Genomic DNA, 18764 nt, shown 5'->3' with positions numbered 1-18764 from the left:
CTCTGCGGGCACAGATTGCACTGAGTTTGGCTCCCACATGGCCCCATCCGGGCTTGTACCCCCAAACCCCCATCTGCTACCTCCGAGCAACTATCAGGCATGGCACAACCTCTTCTTTCAGGGAAGGTGCCGCCCCCAGAATAATCATGGCTGTGGCTGCGGAGGCGTGTCAGGGGGACCCAGGCCGGGTGGGTTTGGTGCTCCTGCAGCCCATCTGCTCCGGAGGGCACTAACCCCCAGCGAACAGGGACAACTGGCCCCGAGGCCAGGATTTCGTCAGTATTTGGTACAGAGAAGACAGCCTCCCCCAACACTCATTCAGCAGGCGTGAGGATGGCACAGGGTTAATCTCCCCCACTCCGTCCCGCTCTTTGCAGCAGGGAGCCCCGGATGCAGCCCTGGGTGCCCGGCTTTGGCACCCCGCCGTGGTGGCGCTGAGCAGCAATGCAACGGGCTGTTCACGCTGTCACGCCGCTTCCAGGCGTGGAGTCTAAGGCTGCTGTTGGGTACAATGTTGTTGCACAAATGTTTTGGGGGAGCTTGACTGAAAGAGTCGGTGAGTGTCAAGTGTCAGGGCAGCCTCGGCAGCCTCGCCGGTTTTGGCAGGAGGCTGTGGCACCTGCTGGGAATCTGCTCTGCTGCTCTGGGCGAGGATCTCGGGTTTCCGGGCAGAACGCCACGCCGTGCAGGAGGCCGTGCATGGCCCGTCAGTCTGCCTTGGCAGCTCTGGAGGGGGCAGCTGCTCATATGCTTGGGTTTCTGGTTTTTAAAGGTTTTAGATGGAGCTGGTGTTTGAGCATAGTACAACACGAGTTTGGAGCCCTTTTGTTTAGCTGAGTGGTAAAATATTTTAACAACGGTGACTTTTCAGTATAGTGGCTGGGCTTTCTGTTCTGTTACTGTAATCATTAGAAATAAACATTAAACATTGCAAAATGCAGGAAATTACACTTGGCATTTCAGAACTGGCTCTGGAACTCTGTTAACGTTTAGTCTTCACTTTTGTTGGGATGCTACCGGCCTGCTGAAACCGTAACAAACCAAACCAAACCACGCCATCCCAGCCCCGAGAGGCCGCAGCGCTGTACCTGAGGTGCCTAGATGCAATGCCCAGTTAAAACACCTGAATCCCCAGCTCTGCCCCGGATTCTGTAGCCAACAGGTCACACACAAAGATTTTGTTGTTCTTTGCTTCTCTGGTTTGTAATATTTTAGCCTTGATCCTCTCCCGGGGCTGCTCTCAGCAGAGGGCAGCCTTGTCCATCCCGTACGCGGGCAGGTTGTATTCGGTGTTTTCCTTGTTCTGTGACCCTCGTGGGTGATGTCCCGCGGAAAGGCAGGAATTATCCGTCCCAGACACCTGCGACGTGCGGGGCTGGCTGCTGACAGCGGCATGGCCGTTCCCCAGGCAGGTTCAGCTTTGTGAGGGGAATTATTGCCGGGAGAAAATAAAGCAGTTGTTCTGGGAAAAAATCAGTTTGAATTTTAGATGGATTTTTTTTGGAAAAAAAAAAAAGGAAAGCCATTTTCAAAGATACTCTAGTCCTTCGTGTAGGTGGTTTCCGCTTTTCGTACAAACGGAGAGGTTTCGTAGTCACGTACAGGAGTTACCTGCTGTGCTTGTGTCGACAGTCACACATCCACGTGAGCTGCGCTTTTCGCTCCTCAACGTCCTCTTCAAGCTCCCAGGCAGAACTCTCCGTGTTTCTTTCCTGGATCACGTGTCTGCGGATAGTTATTTTATGCTGTAGTAGCATTTCTCATTAGTATTTTCACATTAAATCACATTAAATTCCCACATTAAATCCCCATTTTGCAGCATTTTTCAGACATCAGGACAAGCTTTTCTACATTTTTCAGTCTTACCTGTAGTTGCCAAACTGTTCTGCATATTTGTTTTTAATGCATGGTAGAAATACCGGGCAGATGCTTACTAGGCCTAAATCGTCCTTTGAAATCAATGGATTTACAACAAATTACACCAGATTAGAATCAAAATGTTTAACTGAATTACAACCAACGTGTCTGTTAAACTAAGCCAAATAAAGGGAATATCCTTCATGAAATATTCAGCAGCAATTCTCTTAGTCAAATCATGCACTGCTTGTTCTAGCAAAAAAACCTCTGAGATTCCCAGTAAAAGCAGTTTTCTTTCATCTTTATCAAGCTCTGTTTTCATTTAATCTTATTCACAGAAATTCTTTCTAAATCTGTTTTAAAAACATACTGTCCTGTCATGATAAAGCTAGCAAACAGGACCAGGCGGAACAGTGAACCATGTCACCGGTTTTGCAGCAAAGGGGCTTGGTACCAGCTTCTCCCGACACAAGAAGTTACTGATAGATGCTCCCGTTGACAAATGGTCATGTACTGAGGAAGAGACGGGAGGAGAGGCAGGCGAGGCTGTTGATTTTAATTAAGGTATGTCATTTTGAGGGGTAATACTGCCAGAATGGCAAAAGAGATCATGCACAGAATGTGACTGGTGCAGCCAGTGGTGCGGAAACGGTCTTTCAAGACAGGCAGCAGTCATAAGACTCCTATCACAAGCGAATGGAAGAAGCTAAATCAGCTAAACCCGGCTTTCTTGACCTTGAACCAAGCAGGCAGCTTCATCGGTCTGGGCTGGCAGCCCCCCGTTTCCTAACCAGCCTCCACAGGGAAGCTCTTCCGTGGGATGCCAAAGCACGAGCACAGACAGGTTTTGCAATCCTTCCGTTGCTTTTGACAACATTGCATTTGGGGAAACAAAACAGAGCCTTCTCATGAGCAGAAGTTTTAATTTTGCCTTCAAAGCTTTTGATGAATTTTGATTTGATTTTTTGGGGGTGTTACATCGTGCAGTCTGATGTTCCGAGTAACAGCTTAAGCCAAAATACAATATTGCAGTCTTAACTCGCAAAACCTTTCATCTCATCCACAGTGAAAGAAAACAGCGTCCCTGCCTCGCCTCTGATTTCACGCCAAGCGAGAAACTCGTGACTGCTGCTTGTCAGAGCCCCTCCTCGTCCCTCGTCCCTCGCCCTCCCGCGCGGGCGCTCTGCGTGGAGCAAGGTGAGTTTGCTCAGACCCGTCTTGCTCTCCGTGCCTGGCTGACGGGCCAGCAAGCTCCCCATCATCGTGTGCGGCGGCTGCTCCCTGCCAAGCCGTGCCTACCCGAGCTGGGAGCGCCCCAAACTGGGCCCGAGCGGCTCCTCCCCCGGCGTAGGCAAGGTTACACCTCTCTCCCCTACGCCTGTCAGCGAACAGCTGGACTTCTCTGGTTACATGTGTGCAACCATTTAAAAAAAACATCCAGGCTGGCTTACTCAGCAGATTATAAAAGAGTGATTTACAAAATGCGGCTTTCTTCCAGATCAGCCCGTGCCGTTGTATTTATGTGACTGAAGGTCTCAGCTGATCCCTTCTTTTCTTGCCCAGACAAGAGGTTTGCAGCAGCAGCAACAGCCACGGCCAGTACAATACTGTAAGTCACTGGGAACGTTTTTTTCTCTCAGTTTGGAAGGGGTTGGCGTTTGGCGTATCAGATCCATAACACCGTATTTTTCTAGCATAGAAAATGAAGAGTATCTTCCGCTGGGGCTGTGACTGTGCTGCCCTGCAAGATGCAGCAGCAGTGTGGTGCCTGTTTTATAACAGCAGCGTGAATGAATGATGCAATCATGCAGGGGGGAAGCATCATCATTTTGTCAGGGCAGGCAAGAGGGGATTGGAGAGCTGGGAGGTGTATGTCAACACCCGTCAGGTTCCTTCTGCCCCTCTTCAACGACTTTTTAAGGGGTGCTTAAATAAATTCACTGCTAGGCACTGCTGTTCAGGTATTAGTGTATAGCTGCAAACAAGTCATCTCTTGACTTGCATACCGGTTTGTATTACTGCCTTCAAAAACTGAACAGAAACCCAGGAAGTGCTTAGTGCTTAGTGAGGGTAAGGACTGAACCTTTCTATTCTCCCACTGAAAGCCACAGGAACTCTCAAGTATGGATGGATGGGTTGAACTTTTAGAGTAGTACTTGCAGGGAAACAAACAGCAGTCACAATTTGCTTAACTATAACTCATCTGCTTAAATGTATCCCCTTTCCTCTAAAGCTTTCAAAACACATTGCTAATTCTGAGAATGAAACCTCAGCATAGAAAAGCTGCATCGCTATATTATTCCCATTTTACAGACATAGGATGAGAAACGATGAGGATTAAGTGGTTTGTTTAAACTAATACCACGGAAACACTCCTGTGAACACTCTTACAAGCAGGACCACTCCTGTAGTGGGAACAGGTCCTGAGAAAAGTTTCAACAACTATTTTCTCCAAATCCCTTACTCTAAGCAGAAGTTTCCCTTCAATGCAACAGAGACAGTTTAGTGTGGCTGCATTTCTGTTAATCTCACTGCAGGTTCAATGCACCGTTATTCTGCTGCGGGAACCTATCTCGGTGTATCGCAGGGAAGTGCTCGCTCTCACCTTGTGAAACGGGAAAGTGAATCAGAATCAGAAACACCAGAAACTGCAAACTAGAATATTCCGGAGTGATCTGTTTAAAAAGATATTTTAAGTAATATTTCATTAAGATTCACTTAATCTTCATTTTTTCACAGCAATAAATGTGAACATAATGCAAAGTAGCAGCGTAGCAGCACTTCGGAAAGCTGAAATCCGATAACAAGCGAAGTCTAGTCACAGTGAGGACTTTGAGATCTCGTCGAGATCTCATCAAAATACAGCAGCCCCAGAACGCCCAGAGTTCTGCGTACCACCTTCTTGTGCCTTTTGCATTACATGTAGCAGACACTGCGGATGTTTCAGTTTTTCACAGTGTGGCGAGCGTCCTTCTTTGAAGGGTCAGCAAACAGAAAAGATTTCAGTTGTTTTCCTTTGGCACGTGGTCTTACATAATTCCTGTGCTCGCTTCTGTGACTCCACCCTCTCCGTTACAAAACAGAACTATTTCTTGCGGAAACGCCAGGTTTCTTTCCCAACGGCCTCGTGAAGTACTTCATAGTCTGGAGGCAAGGAGATCTCACGGGAATTCCACTTTTCCCTTGTGATTTCCTTTTTCTCCATCGTTCTCTCAAGTTTCACCCTACCTCTCTCCCTCGGTCACTTTTTTCTTATGTCTTCTCTAGTCCCTTCTTTGCCCATTGTTTCCTCTCTTCCCCATTTTCTTCTTTTCAGCTTTTCCCCACAATATTTTATTATCAGACCTGTTGAAATGTTTGCTGCTTGGATGCTTTTCCAGCATGCAAATAATAGGATAGGAGTAGATTACCTATCTGAAATTCAATGGCAGAAAGATCAGAGATTTTCTACACATCTTTCATATGGAGCCAGAACTCATTATTTGTGTGAATTTCTTTTTTCTTACCATCTCATTCAAACATGGATGCATTTAAGCAATCAGATGCCCTGTGTTTCAGAGTAATTAATCTCTGCCAACTCTAGAGGCCTATACCACTCTGGAATAAAACACTGCTGCTCCCTTGCTACAGCTGGTAGAGATTTGTCCATAGAAAGGTTTTACACAGCTTCAATTCTTTTTGCTCACGTTTCCAAGTGACACCTGCCTGTGGACAAGCTACGGTGTCTGTCCTTTCCTATGCGCACTCACCCGGAGGTGAAGCCCAGGCAGCTTCCTGGTGGACAATGTGCCAGGACGGCCCAGTGACAATCTGGAAAACAAGGGAAGGAGCAGAACCTCTCCTGCTTGTATTTTGCCCCACTCCTGTTGCCCATTACTCAACCACTAATAGCCCTTGCCTTATGCTCTCATCTACATCTAGGGCTGGGAAAAAAATGTCACAAGTTACCGAGATTGGCATGTTACCATTTGGAATGGCGTTTGCCAGCCTCTGGAGCTGACGGTGACCCCTGGAGCTCTGTCAACAAGGGCAGAAGAACCTTATTTCACTCCACGTGAATCACCCTTAACTCCTAAAATTTGCTTTTCCCACCAGCAAAATTTTCCCTGCAATAGCTGAAGCTTCCTTCATAGGTCCTCCTCTCTGCTCCTGTATGAGCTTCCCTACTTCACAGTTCCTCACAAGTCCTCCAACGTGTGTGATGATACGTTAGCCACAACCAGGTCTGTGTTCCCCAGGACTCAGTGCCCAGCTACGGCAGAAAGTGGAAAGATTTTAGCAGGTCACAGGACAAGGGAGGTCAGGAACTACTGATGGTTTCTGCATTTCAAAACACAATTCTTCCCTTCCATCCAGCTTGTCATTTCTAGGCACTATAAACCACAGCTTGAAACCCTCTGGAAAGAGTTATTGCATGGAACAAGAGAGGGCAGGGTTAATTCCAACCATGGCTCCACAGCTGGTATCCGTAATTCTTCCTCTAACTCGTCTATTTGTCCACCAAAGTGCAAAGTCCACCACAGCGGTGGTCTCGTCATTGTAAGGAGCATCCAGAGGGGAAATGAGGATACCAGAGAGAAGGAAAAGTTAATGTCTCTTCCTTCCTGCTCCTAACGTGCGTTTCTAGCGATAAAATTTTTCTCAGAGAGATTAAAATTTTGAAGACACGGATCCAGAAATGTATTTCAGGTTCTCGCCAAGAAATCACATCACAGTGCGGTGTCCCCACACAGTGACGTTGCGTCATAATGTGGTAATGTTGCAGTGCAGCCCCAGGTTACCACGAGGCAACGTGATGGCTTTGCATAACAAGGAATCAGTGTTGGAACACCGTGACGCAAATGTCACGCCACAGTGATGCAACAAGTTTGTCCAGTAAAGCAAATCTTTAAAATTGGCACCAAACCCATGGCTGAAATTTTGGTGGACTTTATAATTTCCAGTAGGATGGAAAAAATGAACACCCTGCCGCTTAAAAAAAATGTTAGTGGATGTTTTTTTTTTTAATTCCACTGCACAAATGTATCTAGCGAATGGCTGTCAAGGCCTGCCCTAACATCAGAGCCCTCCTGCTCAGAAAATCAAAATCTTCCACTGAAAATACACAGTGCCGCGGAGCCAATGTCAAGTCAAGGCTAACGCAAAGTAAACCTGGCATTCACGTGTCTCCTGTCCACCCACTGCCAAGTCTCAGCTCAGAACCAGCCTCTGTCAGAGGGAAGTTTTTATACCTGTAGCCACTTGAGAGAGGTTTTTCTTATGTGCCGTGCTGATGGCGTACGACTGTATTTTTTATATGTACGGTGCAGTCTTTATAGAAAAATATAAAAAAAGACGTGCTGTCTGCAGCCAATAATTTTTTAGTGATGCTTCTAAGGCTAGACCAGAGTTTTACAATATGTCCGTGCACGGAACAGCTCTGATGCACCGAGAGCAGAGACCTCTCAAACTATGGTTCAGGCCTTGTTTCTGCCCTTCCCAGAGGTGGAGTTTGTAGAAGCCCTGGTCTGGACTAGCTCCTCTTCACGGCGTACCCCTCGCCTTTGCTTTCTGGCACCCTGCGGGGGCTGAGCCCAGGCTCCGTCCTACCTTCCCACACCTGAACCGCGCGCACGGGAGGGACGCACGGGCAGGGGGATACCCGCTCTCCCATTTCGCTCCCACCTGCGACGCAGATGAGCACTGAGGAAGCTGCCGGTCACCTTCCCGGCCTTGCGCAAAAGCCACGGACCCCCTTTGGTTACCACAGCCGCGTGTTCACACCAAAAAACTCAAGAATAGCTGGAGCGGCCCTGCCAAACAGTCCTGTTTCATGGCTGCCTTTGGGTAGCTTTGCCTTTAATGTGACTTGCTCTGTCTGTCTCTTGCTATTTCGTATCTCCCTGCTAAAGAGAGATTCTCTCTTACCAATATGGTTCTCAGCTGTTCACAACATGTTTCACCCCTTAGGTTTGGTGGCTTCATTTACACAGACTTTTACCTTTCAAGGAAGGACTGGAGTATTCCCTTTTATTCTATACACACGAACAGAGAAAAGATGAGTGTTTGTGTTCTATACGTTTTTCCAGTGATTATGGTAATTTTTCGTAAAGCCTTTTGTATCCCAGTATTCACCATATGGTTACCAGTCATGGGAATAAACCCAAAGGTTCCTGTCCCTGCTTTGACCATTAACTATTTAGCTGTGGTCTCTCAGTGAGCACACAGCAGTCACCTCGGGAAACAGCGCTGGGGCTTACCCTGTGTGATCCCTGGATGACTCCTGCCCTTTTCCACAGCAAGGTACATAGTGGTCATCTTCTCCACCTTCACTGGATGCCTTTGTATCTGGGGATGCAAAGTTTGTCCAAAAAGGGCAAAAAATCAGTGTTTTGTGGGAACTTGTGTAAGACCTCTCACCATCAAAATTTACATGATATATAGGAGAAAAATAAATTAGCTTAGTGAGAGGAAAACAAAAGACGAAGGTATAGAACATGACGAAGGTATAGAACATGACGAAGGTATAGACCATGATGAAGGTATAGAACACGACAAAGGTATAGAACATGACAAAGGTATAGAACATGCTGTTTGATATTTTTTCCCCTATCCCAGAAAAGGAGAGAACCTGCTACCCAGACCAATTACACAAGACGCGTCCTAAGAGAAGTCTAGGAGATTAGAAGAGACAACCAAACAAAAGCTTTTACAAAAATCTGGGAAGTGAGATAGATAGAAAGCTGTATTTGTGTCTAAACGTACGGATTGGTGAATAGTGAGGTCCACGCTGAATTCCCTTCTGAAAGGGTGAAGCACAAGGTGAGCAGGGTAGAGTAAGAAAATACCTGATTAACACCTTGTGCTTCTGATCTGCAGAAGTCGTGCACAACAGCACTTTTAAGTGGACAGATATAAAAAGGAAGAAAATAAACTTTTGTCAGGCACTGTAATGGAAAAAGTTGTGTCACGATGTGATATCTTAAGGCATTGAGTGAAGTTCCTAATGCTAATGGCCAAATCTTCTATGCATTCATAGATGATGAGAATATCGAGTTTATATTAATCAGGACATAGGAAAGGATCTAAACCTTCACGATTTTGGGACAACCGCTCACTGATAGGTTTAAGATGGTTATGTCTGCTGCGGTCAAACGAATCCTCAAGGGCTGGGTATCTTTTACTGTCTGCTGGAGCGACTGATTTGACACACTAGACTGGGTCTGATGAGAAATCAAGATCCATTTGAGCGGTGAGGACAAGATGAGACAGGGAACTGCAAGTCCCACACAGCAGTTGGCAGTCTGATGGTTCAGCAAATGCCAAGTATTACAACCTTGAACCCCCTGTGAACATCAATGGGCCGAGCCTGCAGAGAGCAAATCAGCAGCTGACCAGAGCTCCACAGCCCACCTGTAACGTAAATTGAACATCAGTAGGCAGCAACAGGAGAGAGCAAATCAGCAACCGAGCCAGACCTCCACCACTGCTCACCCTCTTCGATAAAAGCTGGCTACCAGGCTGTGCTCGTCCCTACTCGCGAGAACCAGATCCGTTGCGCCAATGGCTCAAGACGGAGTGCAGTACTGTCACTCAGAGAAAGACTTTATCTTGTCCCCTTACAGTAAGAAGGTTCCTAAAAGGATGGCATCCCTTTTGGAGATGAAAGAAATCTTCCGCAACGCCGATGCAGTATGCTTTGATGTGGACAGTACAGTCATCAGGGAAGAAGGCATTGATGAGCTTGCGAAGTTCTGTGGAGTCGGAGACGCCGTCGCAGAGATGTATGTATATTTGCTGTTTACTTCATAGGAATAGTAGTAAAAAATCAGCATGGATAAGGTTAATCTGTGACAATGAATTTACAATAGGGATTAATGCAACTCTGTCAGAGGAGATTATTAGAGTTTAAAAAGGATTTTAGGAATAAGAAGTGGAATTAATGAAGTAACGTCTTTTGGAATTGTGAAGCCACTCAACAAAACTATACTGACATAAATTCTCTGAAGTAAATTTCTTTGATAGACTAAGGCCAGCCTCATCATTCAACATGGCTAAGCACGAGCAAGCCTTACTGTGAGACGGAGGAAAGGGGACAACTCTCTTAACACTCCTCTGCGGCTGATGTTGTCTCCATTGACACTTGCAGGAAAAGTTCTGTTAAGTTCAGAGCAGGGCACCCGAGCGGCAGTGTAGCAACACTGGTCCCAGTGGCTCAGATGCGCTCACAGAGGGAAGGAAGCAGTTTTCCTTTGCCTCACTGGTTCTCCCGAGAGCTCTGATCTGTGGAGATTTTCTGCCAGTGGTTGCTACCAATCTTTTCAGTGTACCAATCTTCTCCTTTACGATACAGATACGGTTTAACCTAGAACCTACGGACTCTTGCCTTGTTCCTCATCATTCTTCAAGTAACTGTTCTCGGGAGAAACCTCAGCTTGTTAAGTGTCACTGATTTGTTTTCTTTGGATCACAATTTAGGACCCGCAGAGCTATGGGTGGCACGGTGACATTCAAAGCAGCTTTAACAGCACGACTAGGTCTCATACGTCCCTCCTATGAGCAAGTGCAGAAATTAATATCTGACAACCCACCTCAGCTAACACCAGGAATAAGGTAAGATGAATTTCAAATGATCTAATGAAAAAGTCTTCCAAAAGCACATGGTGTAACTCAACAAAATTCTGTGACATTAGTGAGGCTGTAAGGCCACAGCGCTGGTTCAGATTGCCTTCCTGCTCCATCTCCAGGTTGTCTGTGTACAAAGCTTGTATCAGGAGCTTGTACCGGCCCGCGTCCATGTCAAGTGGCTAGGCATCCATGCAAAAAGAAAACAGTCTTAGGTGTCAACTGGCATTTTGGCCAGCAAGCTCAAATGCTCAAATTAAACAGGCATTGAAAATAATCTGTTCAATCACATCTGTTTTTTGACGGGCGATGGAACTGGGAGGAGATTTAATACCCAGTATGAACCACTGGCTTGGACTGTTCCGCAGTTAGATTACCTCTCTCTTACACTTCCGCGCGCAGTCACGCCCCTGGACGCAGCACAGGGGATCCATTGGTCAGAGCCACCCATTCTGTACTGAAGTCCCTAAAAAAGTATTAAAAAATCATTGAGGGGAAATAAATATATATGTGTGTATTCATTCATCTTTGGGTTTGGAATAAACATTAATTATTTAAATGGAAGGTTTTTTTTTCCTATTCAAATTGTTTCAAACAACTGGAAAGAATTTCTTTACTACAAAATCTGGCCATAGCTCCAAGTCTAAAATATTTTTAGCACGTACAGTAGTTTCAGACGATATTGTGCTTGTATTTTCTCCGTGAAATGAAGCACATGCTCAGCTTTTTCTGTAGAAGGCATAGCTAGATGTAACTACAAAGAGAACATTGTTTCCTTGTTTAGAATCACATGATTTTCCTTTTCATTCCTTCCCTTTCTTCCTCCTTTTCTGGGTAGCCTGCTTTAAGCCTCCACTTTGCTTCTTAGTATTTAGCATTTCTGCTGTTACTGCTGCCGCTTCTACTGCTCAGCGTTGCTGCATGCTGATCCTCCTGCTTCTAGAGCCAAATCCCGTAAACCTTTTAACTGCCGTCAAGCCCCGTTGACATTAACTGGGTCCAAAAGCTTCTTTTTTGATTCCTTTTCTGTAGCTGGTGCCCTCTTCTAAAGACAGCATCGATGTCTGGGGAACCAACTCCGAGTTAGAAAATGTTTGCACTTTTCAGCCCACTTTTGCATTTTGGCGCAGTGGCTTTATCTCCCCCACATTCCCTACTTTCTTCTGCATTATAGATTCATTTTCTTGCTGTTGTTTTAATTCAGAAAAAAATCTGAACTGGGTCTGCTCTCATTTGTTCAAGGGTACTAATGCAAACAGTATGAAAGCGTAAAGAAAACATTTCTAGGGAGCGCTTGTTTCTGAGCAACTAAATACCCGTTTGCTCGGGATGCGATGGTTTTCTTCAGCTCTTTTCAAGCAAGGTGTACGCACACACTTGCAAGGGAAGAAGGAAAAGCTTTGGGCGGCAGAGATCGATGGAGCTGGAAAGCAGCACACATCCCAGCTAAACTGGAATACCACAAAGTATGGGCAGCCTGGTTTAGGGAAGATGTATTTTAACTTTCTTGTTATCCCTAGACGCTGCCAGGCGCTCACGCTTGGCGACTGCTCTTTCTTCTCAGGGAGCTGGTGAGCAGGCTTCATCAACGAGGCGTCCAGGTCTTCTTGGTCTCTGGGGGGTTTCAGAGCATCGTGGAGCACGTGGCCTCGCAGCTGAACATTCCAACAGCAAACGTCTTTGCCAACAGGCTGAAGTTTTACTTTAATGGTGAGATTCCCTTAAAAGTCTCTTTTCTCTGCTCCTTAATGCTGCTTTTTTGGTTCAAACTGTCAGATATTGGGCTACAGGTACTGTCCAGCCTACATGACCTCGTTACCAATCCAGCTAGCTCCAAGTAGGAAAACGGCAAGACCTTACCAAAAACATGAGTTCAGGTCATTTTCCAGACATATGAAACAGAGCTGTAGTTACTTTTTAATTGCAAGCTGTGCCAAAGGTGAAGCGAGGTAAAACAAAGGTAAAATTGCTGACAGCAGAGTTTCATTTTCTCTTGCTCCTTCAAGTTCAAGGCGTTTATTACACTTACCTGCTTTCAGAGGCAAACTTTACTTTCAGTGACTCTGAGGTATGTATGGAGACTGATGTACTTTAGTAGAGCTGCTCTGGACTTTACGCTGGTGTAATCAAGCAGAACTGTAGTTAGTGAGGTTGTTTCTTACTCGGTGTTTCATACACTGTCTATACATCATACCAGCTGCTGCTTTTGAACTGCTTACACCAGAATGACTGGACCAGAGGGACTGGGAATGGGCCTGTAACACTACCCCACACAGGGTTTCTACTTTTGTCTTAGCATTTCAGCTCTTTGAAAATATCCCCACTGAAGACTTGGCTCAAATCCTAGTTTTTATGCTTAGTTTCTAACTACTTTTTTGGGATGCTGATATTGCGAGGCTTACAGGACTGCAGGTAATTACCCGTTTCCTGAAGTGAAGACCATAGGCATGTATCTATCTTCATTTACAAGAAAATATGCTGTGTGTCTAACTTCTCCTGCCACTGTGTTCTAGGGGAATACGCAGGATTTGATGAAACACAACCAACAGCTGAATCAGGGGGGAAAGGAAAGGTTATTACTCAGCTGAAGGAACAGTTCCACTTCAAGAAAGTAGTTATGATTGGAGATGGAGCTACAGACATGGAAGCCTGTCCCCCTGCTGTAAGTATTAAAGAACTGGAATTCTAAATTCCTCTTGAGCAAATCCTTTTGGGGGAAAAAAAAGTGCAGTTTGAATTCTTTATAGGACTTCAGGGAAGATCTTTAGCATGTCCCACAGCCTAAAAGAGATCTGTGTAGGTAGTTCTCCTCTAGAAAGCCTGCATCGCGCCATGGTTGACTTCTCTCAGTTCGGACAAGCTCAGCGAGGGTGTCACCCTCTGAGGCAGGGTGCTGGCTGGCTCCAGCAGCGCTGTGTAACAGCCCAGCCGCCTGTCCCAAACCAAGCTGCTATCATCACCTCTGCCTTTCCCCTCTATGTCCCCACAGTAAGCGCTTGCTTCTGGGCAGAGGTCTTACCCTGCCAAGATCCTGGTTCGGAACGCTGATGAATGGTGCTTAGCACGAGGGTCTGGCACAGATCTGGTGCACATTGACCCGACACTGGCCTAGCAAGAGGGTTCATCTCACTGTACAGTGATGGTACCTCTGAAGATACCAGCCCTGACAGGGTGAAATAATAAAAAAATTAATAGAAATGGTCATTTCACAGAGGAGAGATCTTAATTCTGTCTCCCCTTTAGCGCCTTCCTCTACATAAAAGTACCCCAATACCCCTTCTTCGCCAATGCCGAGGGACAGATACCCCGGTGCACGGAAATGCACAGGAGCAAACTCCGAGAGCTACTGCTGATGTGAGCTGTGACACCTGGTCCCTTACTGTTGAACATGTGCACGACCAAAGCAGCTTAGTATTTGCTTAATGCTTTCCACCTAAAGGCAAAAAAGCAGCAGTGGAAATTTTAAACACTGCACTTTCACTGCAGATGGTTTTCCAAGATGTAGAAATTATGATTGTTCCTGGTTAATGATTGAAGACATAGTTAATGTTTACTTTTGGTATCTATCAAATGAGGTAAACAGAGTTAAGATAAACAGTATCGGCATAATTGTGAGATGCTGCATGCATGTTCGAACGTTAACTCATTCTTGAATAGCGGGGCCTTATGTTGCATCACATTTCCATCAGATTTTCAGTAAAATCTCAGATCTGAACAATCTTGAAGTTACGAGGCACTGAGACGCAACTCCCCTACTGGGACAAAACTAATAACCAAAGTGGTGCAAAATTAAATGTCAATGAAGTTCCTGTTAATAAATTTGAAAAATGAACATGCAAAGTAAAATAGGGGAAGAGGCAGGGAGGAATACCATAATTTTAAAATCCAATCTTAAAACCAAACTTAGTTGCTGAGAAGCTCCAGTCCTTACATGGGACTGCAATAATAATGTACGTGCCCACTCTTTCTGTTTTGCCAGGACTGCTTCATTGGATTTGGAGGAAACGTAATCAGAAAGCAAGTGAAGGAGAAAGCTAAATGGTACATTACTCACTTTGACGAACTGCTAAAGGAACTGGAAGAACGATAAGTTATACAGAAAAATAATATATTTAACAACTATAAATCCATTATACAATGCAATTAAACATATATTTGTTTGCAAAGTTGTGTTCTGGATTTTTTAATGATTCTGGGTGTTGGGTACCCTCCTCTCTGGCCTGAACCTCGTGTTGCAAATGGCACCACTCTACTCAAAGATTTTGTAATGAAAATAGTAAGATTTTGTTAAACATCTTTTCCAAGGTGGAAGAAGTCAGTTATTATTCACTCGCAAGTGAAGACCAAAGGTAGGAAATTATCAATAAGTTAAAAACACCTTAATGGATTGGCCCCTGGTCAAAATTGCATATCTATTGTTTCAGAATCACTGAAGCTAATACCTCTACTTATTTTGGGTGGCAAAAGAAGAAGGGGGCGACAAACAAGAAGTTTGTCTAATCAATAATAATAAATAACAATAATATAGTCTAAAAGGTAAACGGTATGGTAAGTACTTTCCATGCCAAATAATCTCAGAAGTAGGTTAAACAGCGAACAGATAGGTAGGAAACATTACGAAGTATCTCTGATTTCATTAAAATACGGCTACAGGAGAACCCGAGACGTCATCTGTTACTCAGCATCACTGTTCCTCAACCTGTAGTCTGACAGACACGAGATGCATGCAAAGCTGCGATATATGCAATATTCATCAGTGTCCCAGAAGCATATTTTAAGGCGAGTGATACAGTGGTTCCCATACCTCATTAAAATACTTTAAACTAAACTCCAAAATGGGGATTTTGTAAAATGGTCACACTGTTTACTTAGCCATTTTATTTATTTAACAATCCCCCCCATCACCTATAACTGGATGGAAGCTGATTCATCAACCTTTAAAAAAAAAAGTCTACTGATTAAGAAAATACTGTGAAACTTATCTAGTCTCTTCCTCTGCCTCAAGTGTGGATCGACCACCTTGAACTGTGCTAGAACTAGGTCTAACCTGTTCTAAGTAGGTACTTCTCTGAGCTTCAGCTAAGGGAATCCTTGTTTCTTAAGGAGTTGTCTTTTGGGGCTGCAGTGTCTGATCCAAGAGGGTCCTTCTAAAGAACACACTGGATAAATGCTGCCTTTTTGTCAGCAAGTGCCTGACAACTCCTCCGAGTACGTCCTTTTAGCCTGCTTTGCTGACACATCATGGTACTTCTATTTCCCTGACTTAGAAGAATCTCACCTCGGATCACGTGAAAAGCTTTATTAATGTTAAAATATACATCACATCTTCCACTTCCTTCCATCCACGTAATGCCATCACAGGAGAAAGATGGGCAGATATGACATGATGTGTCCTGGGAAAAAAATCTCTGCAGGCTCTTATCTTCTGGGTGCTTACAAACAGTCCCAGTATTTTTCTGGAAACTGAAGATGAGGCTGAGTGTGCTCCTTCTCCTCCATCCCACCACGTATTTCAGAGAGAGGAAGAGAAACAAGCGATGTGGCCACCTTCCAAAATCTCACACTGTCTCCACAAGAAAATCACAGATTTTCACAACTTGCACTAGATTTCCTTAATTTAATACGATGAAATCGAGGTGCAGCGAGAGCGCTCCTGTCCAATTGTTTAAGCATCACCAACAATTAGAACAAATACTGGTTCTGTCCATTCTGCGACGTCATCAGAGAGGATACAGGGGAAAGAGGCATTAACAAAGCCCCAGAGAGTGACGAATGGCAGCTCCCACTGATGCCATCTACGTTTTTGACAAATAATCTTGAGGCAGGAACTGCCTGAAGTTACAACAGCATCTAAATACTAGAGAAGTAGAAGGTTTAAAAGAAAACAAATCCAGAAACAAACTTCTGACGGCTTTTTAGAGGAAGGCAGACATATAAACAGCTATACCGAATATCTGTACACAGAGTTTAAAAAACTGCACAAAAGCCAAGACAGACAACAGCTGGCAGGCTGCTCACCGCAGCTCTTCTGGGAGTATTAAACATGATCTCTTTTGAATTCCTCCCGAGGAATATCTCAGCCAGTTCCAAGGGCAGCTCATGTACAATCATGCTTTTGTTCAGTCAAGACTGCATGAGCAGAACAAGTATAGACTCCTGCTCTCATTCACTGTGTTCCTCTGCAATGCTACAGTTATGAAGCAGAAGTGTTTTTATTTGCTGCAGTTTTCTATTGAATTAAGAGGCCACTAAAAAAAGCCCCAACTCTAACATCCAGCTCATCCGCTATAGCTGCGGGCCCTGATCCCACACACTGCGGCAGGCTTCACTTCACGTATACGGCGTTTCACCAACGCCAGAGTCAGAAGACGGTCGCAGGAGCCTCTGTGCCACAGAGATGTTAACATTCACAGCAGTACCCTCTGCCAGTCCGAGTGCTATGGAAACAGGGCGTCGCGCCAATGATTTCACAAGAGCTCCTTAGGTCTGACGGGTTTGAAAAAACTACTCCCCCCCTCCACTGGGCAAATATCAAGCCTGACCTCTAGTCCAGGAGGTACCAGAAGGATTACTTAGCTTAACGAGTGGCTAAGCTCTTTTGTCTGTAAAATACTGGAAAAAAATAGGAAGGAATAAAGCAGTGCGAGGGAAGTTTCAATGTTACAGCCAAGCTGCCGATTTACCTGAACATATCCCATCACAGCAAAGTCTGGAGAGTAGCGCACGTCAGGCAAGTAACACCTGGTCTTTGGGTGGGTCTCCTGCCTAAGAGCACAGGGACGGACGCCACTTCATACAAAGCCTTTTATTTTAATGCGATTATTCAGTGAGGCAGAATTGCTTTAAGTTAGATATTCAATTTGCATGAGGGGACTTCTTAAAAGAACAGTTTGCAGTCTTTTCTAGGAAGACTACAGGACAACTAAACTGGAGTTGTGTCTTCATTAGAGCGGAACAAGAATTGGTAATTACCAGAGACCCTTCCAGGCATCGCTCCCCACTTTCCAACCACTGGAAAGTGACTTCAGTTCTGAACTCTACAAATTCTGCTGAGAAGTGCTGACGTATTGCTAGTCAAAGGAAGAAGGCAGACTGGGCCATGAAATTAAGAGGGAAAATCACAACAGTGTTCACAACAGGGGAAAACCAACTTCAGAAAGGGCTGAGGCAAAGGGAAGCAAGAAGAGATTGGCATTACTTATTATCTGCTGTGTTACGTTTGGTGAGTTTACATAGTTATCTGTAACTAAAATAACAGGAACTAATCTCTCTCTGATGACAGCCAGCGCACGGGTTTGAAGCTCGGAACGACAGAAGGCACATTCACAATGCGTACCACCACCGCTACCGGGAATCCAGCTCTCAGGGAGCGCGTGAAGACTGAAGAGACGCGCGCCCTATGATGTCGCCCCGCGGAACGCGCAGTTATTCCTTAGATTTCTTAGTCATGCAAAACTTCAGGGTCCTTAAACAACAAGAGCTCCGTCTGACTGAATTTAATTCCTAGTGCTCCGGGCCGAAGGTAAGAAACACAGATTGCATCAGGACCCACAAAATCCTCTAACTCCAACGATGGTTTTCGCCTTTTGTCTCTGACTGAGACCGCTGGTTGTGAGGGGCAAGTTACAAGGAGAGTTCTCTAGGAACAAGAAATACAGGAGGATACTGGGAGAAGTAACAAGGACTGGAAGCTGATATTGTCATCCTTTTTTTATCTTTTGCAGCTAAACAGTAGTCCCAGAAGTCTGGAAAAATGACAGCCCCAGATGATAGTACTGCTCGTGACTGATTTACAAGAAGGAACAGCTGAAATGATGTACTCGGCCCACTGAGTAAGCCAAGCTGGGAACTTGAAGCTAATGTAGTACCGAATTTTACTCAGTAAAATCCCCAAATCAGTTGACAACAGGAGGAAAATAAGAAAACAGACAAGAATCAGATCAAATATTGACTTTGTTCAAGACGAAATTCAAGCGAAGGCAAGAGTGCAGTGTATTTCACATGGGGCGAAAAGAAGAAATCAGACCTGAAAAATTAAGCATAATTTGTGGAGAAAAATTGAAAGGAAAAATATGTTGTATTTATCACCACAGCACTTATGACCTCTAGAACGCTTAGCAAAATGGGATGCAATGGAGATATTGTAAATTCATTTTGGAGAAGGAGAGCAGAATACTGCGAAATGCTGTCCCTGACACAGAGAAGTGATCTTGGCTAACTAAGCTGAAATATTCTATGCAATTATTCAAATTTTCCATAATAAACACTGCAAGATGAGAGAAGACACAGGTGGTGCAATACAT

General features: G+C 44.9%; 1 protein-coding gene across 2 annotated transcripts; it reads left to right on the top strand.

Annotated features, from left to right (window-relative positions):
• The first annotated feature begins 3344 nt into the window (after positions 1 to 3344).
• Positions 3345 to 18676, top strand: PSPH (phosphoserine phosphatase). 2 transcript variants are annotated; one of them, XM_082328238.1, is made up of 6 exons: positions 3345 to 3466; positions 9462 to 9620; positions 10315 to 10449; positions 12026 to 12171; positions 12975 to 13123; positions 14441 to 18676. In XM_082328238.1, the coding sequence occupies exons 2-6, from the start codon at positions 9481 to 9483 to the stop codon at positions 14549 to 14551; spliced, it is 681 nt and encodes a 226-aa protein (XP_082184364.1). In that variant the 5' UTR covers positions 3345 to 3466; positions 9462 to 9480; the 3' UTR covers positions 14552 to 18676. The 2 variants fall into 2 exon arrangements, with proteins under 2 accessions (XP_082184364.1, XP_082184363.1); XM_082328237.1 differs by lacking the exon at positions 3345 to 3466 and having other exon boundaries at positions 8921 to 9620.
• Positions 18677 to 18764: the final 88 nt, after the last annotated feature.

The sequence above is a fragment of the Platalea leucorodia genome (genome assembly GCF_965183815.1).
Source record: "Platalea leucorodia genome assembly, chromosome: 16".
NCBI lineage: Eukaryota > Metazoa > Chordata > Aves > Pelecaniformes > Threskiornithidae > Platalea > Platalea leucorodia.
The sequence above is the reverse complement of the archived record's forward strand: the minus strand, read 5'-3'. Positions and strand labels throughout refer to the sequence as shown.

Excerpts from the sequence above, each read along its gene's own strand:
- PSPH (XM_082328237.1), top strand. The coding sequence starts at position 9,400 with ATGGCTCAAGACGGAGTGCAGTACTGTCACTCAGAGAAAGACTTTATC. Across the intron at positions 9,621-10,314 it reads GGAGACGCCGTCGCAGAGAT|GACCCGCAGAGCTATGGGTG; the intron begins GTATGTATATTT and ends ATCACAATTTAG. Across the intron at positions 12,172-12,974 it reads GCTGAAGTTTTACTTTAATG|GGGAATACGCAGGATTTGAT; the intron begins GTGAGATTCCCT and ends ACTGTGTTCTAG.